Source organism: Lagopus leucura, unplaced genomic scaffold, assembly GCF_019238085.1.
Source record: "Lagopus leucura isolate 7727_CA_CO unplaced genomic scaffold, USGS_WTPT01 Super-Scaffold_100136, whole genome shotgun sequence".
NCBI classification, from domain to species: domain Eukaryota; kingdom Metazoa; phylum Chordata; class Aves; order Galliformes; family Phasianidae; genus Lagopus; species Lagopus leucura.
In genome coordinates, this window is record NW_024962332.1 from 79,075 (window position 1) to 87,922 (window position 8,848).

General features: G+C 56.5%; 2 protein-coding genes across 3 annotated transcripts; one reads left to right on the forward strand and one right to left on the reverse strand.

The window, feature by feature from the left end:
- Window positions 1-3,768: 3,768 nt before the first annotated feature.
- On the reverse strand, window positions 3,769-4,470 carry CLPS (colipase). Its single transcript, XM_042888018.1, has 3 exons — window positions 4,360-4,470; window positions 4,026-4,148; window positions 3,769-3,942 (listed from the first exon to the last, which is right to left on the reverse strand). The coding sequence occupies exons 1-3, from the start codon at window positions 4,447-4,449 to the stop codon at window positions 3,805-3,807; spliced, it is 351 nt and encodes a 116-aa protein (XP_042743952.1). The 5' UTR covers window positions 4,450-4,470; the 3' UTR covers window positions 3,769-3,804.
- A 1,193-nt stretch (window positions 4,471-5,663) lies between these two features.
- On the forward strand, window positions 5,664-8,646 carry LHFPL5 (LHFPL tetraspan subfamily member 5). Of its 2 annotated transcripts, XR_006181715.1 has the most exons (4): window positions 5,664-6,143; window positions 7,753-7,989; window positions 8,120-8,220; window positions 8,374-8,646. XR_006181715.1 is itself a non-coding variant. In XM_042888017.1 (3 exons), the coding sequence occupies exons 1-3, from the start codon at window positions 5,732-5,734 to the stop codon at window positions 8,134-8,136; spliced, it is 666 nt and encodes a 221-aa protein (XP_042743951.1). In that variant the 5' UTR covers window positions 5,664-5,731; the 3' UTR covers window positions 8,137-8,646. The 2 variants fall into 2 exon arrangements, 1 of the variants encoding a protein (XP_042743951.1); XM_042888017.1 differs by having other exon boundaries at window positions 8,120-8,646.
- The last annotated feature ends 202 nt before the right edge of the window (window positions 8,647-8,848 follow it).

Consider the following 8,848-nt stretch of genomic DNA (forward strand, 5'->3'; position numbering starts at 1 on the left):
GCTTCTGCTGAGTCAGGGCTGTTCCCTTCTCCCGGTACATCGCGTCCCTGCGCCGGGACCTGGCACCGCGCCCGCCCCCACCCGCAGTGCTGCTGCGGGGTCACGAGAGGCCCCGGGCACCCACCCTCCAGAACCCCCCAAGAACCCCCCCGGGAGGCTCTGGGTTACAGTTGGGAGCGGCATTTTTGTAAGGAGAATGCGAGTGCAGCATGCTCTGCTCTGCACAGGGTGACGTGGCCCTGCTGGGTGTCCTCGTCAGCATGCGTTGCACACAACCATTGCACTGCACTGTGTTGCAAACACTCATTGCAATGCTGTTCATCCTTGTACGGTGCATCCCCGTTGCATGCACACCTCCACTGCATTGCACACCCTCACTGCATTGCACACCCTCACTGCATTGCACACCCTCACTGCATTGCACACCCTCACTGCATTGCACGCTCCCAGAGCATTGCACTTTCTCATTGCACTGCACACCCTCAGAGAATTGTACACCCCCAGAGCACTGCACACCTCCATTGTACTGCATTGCACTGCACAGCCTCATTGCATCATCCCTATGTTAGCAACCCCCAGTATCACATCCCAGTGCAGCTCCCAGCATTGTCCACAGCACCCACAGATCCTCCTCCGCCCCAATAACGGCTCAGCACCACTTTGGGGAATTCTACCCTAAAAACATTGATCCTGGAGGATCCTACTCCAGAGTCTCCCGCCATCCTGGAGCCCTCCCTATGCTAACATAATCCCATCCCCCCTCCAACATATCCCTCTAATTAATTCCTCCAGTAGCACAAAGCATTCGGCCAGCAGACTGGGGGAATTTGCTTCTTTGGTCCTTCTGGAAATCATCAGTGGCTGCTGCTGTGCTCCTGAGGGGGCTCAGGGCCAACAGCATGGTTTGAGGGGTCCCCACCATAGCACCCCCATATGCATATCCAGGTGATGACCCCCTGCTTTATAATAGGGCAGTGGGGTGGGGTGTGATGGGATGGGATGGGATGGGATGTGGTGGGCATGGGACAGGATGGGAGGGAGTGGGATAGGAGTTTTATGGGATGGGATGGGGGTATGATGAAATGAGATGGAATGTGGTGGTGTGGAGTGCAGTGATGGGGTACACCAGCACCCGCACTCTGCTGCTGCCCTGGGGGGCTGCTCAGGGGCTGTTCCCAATGTGTCCTTCAATTTGTCCTCCTCCACCTCCAGCTGTGAGGAAAACACAGGAGCAGGAGAACAGGCGGTGACATTGCTCCCTATGTCCCATGTGAAGGCCAAACAGGAGAGGCTGGGAAAAATCTGCAACAATTGCTTTTGGCAAAAGGAGCAAAACCAGACCACTTTTCAAGAATTTTGCTTTCCCGTTTTTTCTTTTTTACCTTTTACCTTTCATTTTTTGTATTTTTTTTCTTTCTATATTTTTTTTCCTTGAAAGGTCTTTATCCCTACAGTGAAAGTTGGAAATGATGTCTGCACACCAACATTGTCCCTGCGCTGTGCAAACCCCGCAGAGCTTCAGGCAAACCCCGGTCAGTGCCCAGGGTGGGGTGCCATGTGGAGGGGTGCGCCTACAATCAGCCCCATACCCTTTCCCAGAGCCTTGGGTGCATGCAGCAGGTCCTGGGGTCACCCCAAGGATTAGAATTTTCCTGCAGTACAGATGAGCCCCACCTCCATCCAAAGCCACCCCAGTGGTGGATGTGCACCCAGGGGAGTCACTGAGCAACCCCAGCTGCAATTGGGACACACTGCAATGCAATGACCAAAACCGACGCATGCATTTCTGCAGCTTTAACCCCACTTTGGGGTGCACTCATGGGTCCCTCCATGGCACCATGGCACCATCAAATCCTATTGGCACTGGAACCAGCCCCAACGTGCTGTTTGGCCCTTGAACCCCTTTCCTACCAGCACTCATTGTGCACCACTGGAAATAGTAGGGTACATCCAGTGGGTGGGTGCTAACAGCTGCCATTATGAGAGGGGTACAGTTAGGATTGGGGTTGGGACTGGGGTTAGGGTTAAGGCTGGGAGGGCCCAGTGCTATCAGGAAGCATTTGCCCACCCACCAAACTCCTTCTCCCAAGAGCAATTCTTGCTGGGGATGTTTGATGGATGAGCACTGGGGCGGCACCTGAAGTGACTCCTGAACTCCAGTTCCAGGCATTACACGGGGTGGGGAGATGTAAGGAGAGATCCCTGCTGAAATATCGTGTGAATAATGGTAACAGTCACCATAGAAATAACAAGAGAAGAGGTGAGGCTTGCAAAAATGGTGGTTCTAATGTTAACAAAAGGTAATTTTATTTTATTTTATTTATTTATTTATTTGCAAGAAAAAGGGTTAAATAAGAGCAGAGAGAAGGAGAGGTGAAGGCCATGGGGCCAGCAGGAAAGGGGGGGGGGACAGGGGGAGGAGAGAGGGAGGTTGAGGTTGTGCAGAGCAGAACATCCTGTACCCTCGTGTTAAAAACAGCACAAGCGGAGGGGGGGGTGGGGGGGGGGGTGGGGGATGACATGACACGCACATGCAGCAATGGGGGATGCAGGGACATCATCATATCCCTCTCCCTCCCCCCTCATGTGGCTTAGGGGGCACCAGGGGTAGTTCTCAGCTCCAAATGAGATCTGGTGGCCGTGGCCATCTAACTCCTCCACAAAACCATCTCAGCTGGACTGAACAGCCCTCCCAGCACCACCATGATTCTGAAGGTCCTGGCTGCTACGGATGGGATCCCCTCTGCCACCTCCCTTCCTGTGCTTCATTTTCCCCATTTGTGGCACATGAACCCAAAGCAAAATGTTGGTACCACGTGCCATGTTGGTGTGATAGCCACTCAGATCTGAGCATTGAGGAGATGAAAAGCAGCACATGGAGCTTAAGAGGATGTTGGCGCTGCTGGGTGAGCAGGAGGGCCCTTCTCATGCCTCCACGCTAAACAGCATCGCCTGCTGCATCCTCCTGCTGGAGCCAGAGTTGAGGGATGGTTGTGGGGACCACAGTGTGCCCCAGCAGGGTGCTGCTGTCCCTATCCCCATCTCTACCTCCATCCCCGTCCCCATTCCTGTTCCCATCTCCACCCCAATCCACCCCTACTCCTATCCCCACCCCATCCCCATCCCATCTCTAATTCTCATGCCATCCCATCCCATCCCATCCAACCCTCCCACCCCCAGCCCTGTGCCTGCTGCTCTGTGGACTTACACTTGCTGCTGTTCTGCATGGACGACCCCAGTTGCCATCAGCCTGGTGCTGTATGAGCTGCTGCTACTGCTGGAGGTGCTGCACAAGGGCTTTGCACAAGCGCGGTGCACTGCAGTGCATGGCAGCACCGACACCTCACTGCACGAGGTGCTGTTCAGGGACAGCTTGTGGCTGGCCAAGCTGCTTACAGCCTGAGGAGGAGGTGCAGCTGCAGTCATTGCAGGGTCATCCTCAGCTTGCAGTTCTGCATGCTGGGCTGCAGCCTAGCAGCCACCACCACCACCACCACTCTGAGTGACCACAGCTTCACCACCACCTTTGAGTTCCCTGCATACCCCACTGGCAAGCTGAGAGCATTTCCTACCAATGGTAGTGCTGACAGCCAATAAACCTCCACTGCTGCATCCAGCTGTCCCCCCACATCCTTATCTTGACGTGACCTCATTGCTTATTGCCCACCTGTGTCCCAAACCGATACTTCAATGCACCACACACACAGAACACATGAAGCCCTCCCTGTGCTGTCCCCTCTGCCCCACAATGATGGCACAGCACAGTGCTCAATGGTGGATGCTCTTTACTGGGACACATGTCTGTCACCGCAGTGTGGTAGGGTCACGTTTGTCATAGCAGACTCCATAGTCGGTGTTGGTGATGGAGCCCCCGATGCTCCACTTGGCGTTGCAGGACAGGCCAGCCTCACAGGGACATTTGTAGTAAACCCCATAGAGACTCTGTGGGGACAGATGCATGGTGGGGCAGCACCCTTCGGGGCCACTCCTGGGCTGGGAATGGGCAGAGGATGCACAGCACCTACCGTCCGGGAGCAGTCCTGGGTCTCGGCAGCCTTCTGGCTGCACCGTGCCAGGCTCAGCGCAGTGTCTCGCTGGCAGCAGCCACTCTTGCACTGCGCACTCTGCAAGCACAGCTCTCCAATGTCCTGCAGCATCAATGGAATCAGCTCACACCCAGAACCCCACACCCCCCACAAAACCCAACTGACCCCACACAGCCGCATTCTCTTCTGCTGCCCCACAAACCCACTGAACCCCCTCTCCCTCTGTCTCCCCATCTGCAAAAGAGTTTTTCTCTCTGTCTTGGGGCACCCCAAAATGTATGCTGAATGGTGGGGATATATGTTCCCCTATTACCAGGTTGAAGATGAGCCCCTGCTCACTGGGAGCGCCCAGAGCGAGGGCAACGAGCAGCGCGGCAAGCAGCAGGCGGAGGGGCAGCACCATGGTGGGTGCAGGTAGTTTTGGGTGCAGGTGGGTTTGAGTGCAGGTAGGTTTGGCTGCTTTATAGTCAGCACCTGCCATGCTCCCTCCTATCGCACCTGGCCTCGTGGCACTGCACCACAGCTCCAAGGGCGGTTGTGTGGCACCGTGCTGTCCCCAGGTGCTGCTGCTCCTTCAGCCAAAGCAAATGTCAGATAACAGTGCTGCACTTCCCACGAGGGGATCTACTGTGCCCAGAGCCCAGGAACTGAGCCTGCTGAGATGTGGGGACAGCTCTGGGAACGGTGCAGCTTTCAGCACTCGACAATGATTAACGCCAGCACAGCAGTGGCCTTCTTCAGTGGCCTTTGGTGGCCTTCTTTAGTGGCCTTCGGTGGCCATGCAGTGACGTTCAGGCTGGCCCTGGCAGTGGCCTCCCCAAATGACACAAGGACAAAGCCCTATGGTGTCTCTGCATCCTGTCCCCTCCCTGTCTGCACCTCATGTGCCCCACCTGTGGGGCACCAAGATGACAGCATAGGAGTACAGAGTTTGGGGTGCGTGGCATGACCTGGGGGGCTGCTGGGGGGAACAGCACACATCCTATGGTGCACCCCAATGCAGGCAGCAAGGACATGGGGTGCAAACAGTGGTGGGTGTCACCTCCTGGGCACATGGTGGGGGCACAAAGTGCATCCCGGAGGCACATATCCCATGGGGGCAGGATGTGTCCTAGGAACACCTCCCAGGGGCATGGGCTGTATCCTGGGGTCGCATCCTGAGGTTGGACCTATGAGCAGAGAGTGCATCCCCGGTGGGGGCACATGGCTCACCCCAGGGAGGCTTTCATTCCTAGGATGCTCATTCCGGGGCCGTTAGGCACATCCTGGAGGTGGGCACATGTCAGGGGGGAGGCTTACGACGGGGAGGGGGGAAAAGGGGAGGGGGGCGATCATTCCAGAGGGGATCTAATCCCACGGGGGAGGGTCCCGTCCTGCGGCACAGAGCTCATCCCGAGGCGGGGGCGGGAGCACATCTCGGGGGTGTCTCACACCGGCTGCCTCACCCCGCGGGAGGAAGGAGGCGGTCTCACCCCAGGCGCTCATCCTGGGCCCGGACCCGCGAGCGCAGAGCGCATCCCGGCGGCACCTCCCCGCGGCACATCCGTCCATCCATCCCCGCAGTACATCGATCCCCGGGGCGGTCCCGGCCCTGCGGCCCTCCCCGCCCCCACCGCCGCTCTCCGCTCTCCTCTGGCGCTGCGGGGCCCCGGGAGGCGGCGAACCCCCCCGTTCTCCCCCTGGCCATGCCCAAGCTGCTGCCGGCTCAGGAGGCGGCGCGAATCTACCACACCAACTACGTGCGAAATGCACGGGCCATGGGTGTGCTGTGGGCCCTGTTCACGCTCTGCTTCTCCATCCTGATGGTGGTGACCTTCATCCAGCCCTACTGGATCGGCGACAGCATCGACACGCCGCAGGCTGGCTACTTCGGCCTCTTCTCCTATTGCATCGGCAATGCGCTCACTGGAGAGCTCATCTGCAAGGGAAGCCCCCTGGATTTCGGTACCATCCCCTCCAGTGCCTTCAAAACGGCAATGTTCTTTGTGGGCATCTCCACCTTCCTCATCATCGGCTCTATCCTCTGCTTCAGCCTCTTCTTCTTCTGCAATGCCGCCACCGTCTACAAAGTGTGTGCCTGGATGCAGCTGGCGGCGGGTGAGCGGCAGGGAAAGGCACTGCGCTATGGGGTGGTGGGCGTGGGGTGGGTGTGGGATGGGCTCCCTGGAGTGGTGGGCACTGCCATGAGCTCAAGGAACATTGGGACACCGCTGTCAGCTATAAGGTTTGCATTCTTTCCCCATACTCCCTCCCAGCAGGTCAACACCCGATCTGCTGGTAACCCAATCCAACCCAACCTGCGCAGCTCCTGCATCATTCATAGTGTCCCTGCACTCCTCAGGTGGCTCTGGGGACAGACGGCTGCGTAGGTTTGCTCCAATTCCCAGCTTGAGCTCAAATGAAGATTTAGATAAGAGGCTTTGGGGCAGCTCAGCCCTGGAGGGAGCTGGGCATGGAAGGGCTTTGCTGCTGGATTCAGAGCTTTTATGTGACCACCATTCATAGAGCCAAAGTGGGGAAGGTCACTACAAGGGTTGGGTTGTGCTGAACCAAGTGTTTTTGATCCCTCCAAACCCGTTTCCCAAGCTCTGTCTGCTCTTCCTTTTGCTCTTCCATGTAGCTGAGGTCTCCGAAGCGCAGCTCTTCCCAATGTCTGGCAGTGCAGAGCCAGGAAACAGCAGCAGTTCCATCTCTGTGCCCGTACCATGTTGAGGCCAACCTCCACCAGGGCAGCAGCTCCTTTCCAGTTGCCCTCACCTCCCTGTGCCCCTTCTTTGTGTTGGCTACAGCAAAGCTTAATTAAATACACAACAAAGCAGCTGCTTCTGAATTGTAAGAGATGCTCTGTGCTGTCCCAAGGAGCTCCCCGTGGCTGGGGACAAACCCTCAGCACAGCGCAGAGCAGCTCCCTTTGCTCCGTGCACCACAGGTACCTATTTGAGCAACAACAGTGACTTCTCTGAGCACAAGGATGCAGAGGAAAAAATGCACCTGGAGGGGCCGGGAGCTGCACTGCACAACAGGAGATGTCCCCGGGCAGTTGGTGCTGTGTTCCCATGGCACACCGTGCACCATGTGGCAGCACAGCTCCCAGCCCCGCTGGAACCATAGCAGCTGAGCAAGCGGCGTCTATCAGCGTGTTGTGCTGCTGCCAGCAGCGAGCCAAAACCCAGCTGTGCACAGAGCAGCAATGTTGCACAAACACACCATGTTCCAGCTTTGCTCAGAGGCTGCATCTCCTTGAAGAGAGAACTATGTTGTGTGCAGTGGTTGGAGAGGAGCAAAGTTGCCCAGGCAACAGCACGATGGAAGCTGGGGCAGTGGCCTGGGCAGTGCATGGGAAGTCAGTGCTGTACCACGCCTGTTCTGCTCTCTCCATGTGCTGCATTGTGCTCACACTGTACTGTCCCTGTACTGCTCTGTCCATGTGTTCCATCGAGCTCATGCTGCATCATCCTGATACTATTCTGCCTCTGTGCTGTTTTATTATCAGCTATATTGTCCCCTGCTGCTCTGCCCATGTGCTGCATCATGCCCACACTGCTTTGCTCTTGCGCTGCATTGTCCCCATGCTGCTCTGTCCCTTCAGTGCACTGCAGCACCGTCACAAAGGGAGCAGAGCCCCAACCTCCATGCCACACTGAAGCCCCTTCAGCCAGTGCCAGCGATTGTTGTTCTCACACACCATTCCCCTTTTGCCTCGCAGCCACTGGGCTGATGATCGGGTGCCTCATCTACCCTGACGGCTGGGACTCGAGTGAGGTGAAGCGCTTGTGTGGGGACAAGACAGACAAATACACGTTGGGCGCCTGCACAGTGCGCTGGGCCTACATCCTCTGCATCATTGGCATCCTCGATGCCCTCATCCTCTCATTTCTGGCCTTCGTGCTGGGGAATCGCCAGGACAACCTCCTGCCATCGGATTTTAAAGTGGAAGGCAAAGGTGAGAGCAGCAGGCTAGGGTGGGGGGAGGTGAACCTTTTGGAAAACAAAGCTGAAAAACACACCTGCACCTTCATTATGAGCATTATTAGAACCATGACCCACTAACAGTGATTATTTTTGTTTTACAGAGGAGGGCAGTGAATGACAGCACTGATCGTTGTGTGAGTGCTACAGCGATTCTGACGTTTCTTGCACATGCAACGCCACCAGCATAACTGCAGGATTACTGGTGCTGTATTCAGATGGGGTTTGTTTGGGGCCGAATGGGAAACAGGCTTTGCTGTGCCTCCATCAGGGAGAATGTAAATCCTTGCCAGGCGACAGCATAAAATGCGATGCTGTGCTCTACTCGGCAACAGCAACCGCTCTCCTTCTCTCCCAGGGCTGCCTGGAGCTCTTAGCTCACTTCAGGAGATGCAGTCCTTTCCTTTTGAGTGGCTTTTCCTACATGTACCATCACCTCTGGACTTTCTACAGCTTTCAGCTCTCATGGAATTTGTGTGATGGGAAGAGACTCACAGGACATCAGCTGTTGTTGGTTTGCTTTTTGTTTGTTTTGAGTCCATAGGGGGAGGTCTGGGGCCACGATTTGCTGTCTCTTGGGGTTTGTACATCTTTTGAGGAAATGACTTCTGAATTAAAATATGGCCTTTTAGATTGTGTGCCGTCTCCTTGAGGTCAGGGGAAACCCTGCACCACGGCCAAGGCTGTCCGAGTCACCTCCCGCGCCTCTCGCAAAAACGCGAGAACAAAGCGGCCCTCGTAGGGCACTTAACGCAGCCCTTGTGAGGGCATCGCGCACCGCTGCAGCACCGCCGTTGTGAGGCAGGTGGCGCCACGCACCACTGCTCCGCAGT

Coding starts and splice junctions, on each gene's coding strand:
- LHFPL5 (XM_042888017.1), top strand. CDS start 5,732: ATGCCCAAGCTGCTGCCGGCTCAGGAGGCGGCGCGAATCTACCACACC. Junction 6,144..7,752: donor CTGGATGCAGCTGGCGGCGG/GTGAGCGGCAGG, acceptor TTTGCCTCGCAG/CCACTGGGCTGATGATCGGG.
- CLPS (XM_042888018.1), bottom strand. CDS start 4,449: ATGGTGCTGCCCCTCCGCCTGCTGCTTGCCGCGCTGCTCGTTGCCCTC. Junction 4,149..4,359: donor AGGGGCTCATCTTCAACCTG/GTAATAGGGGAA, acceptor TTGATGCTGCAG/GACATTGGAGAGCTGTGCTT. Junction 3,943..4,025: donor CCCAGGACTGCTCCCGGACG/GTAGGTGCTGTG, acceptor CTGTCCCCACAG/AGTCTCTATGGGGTTTACTA.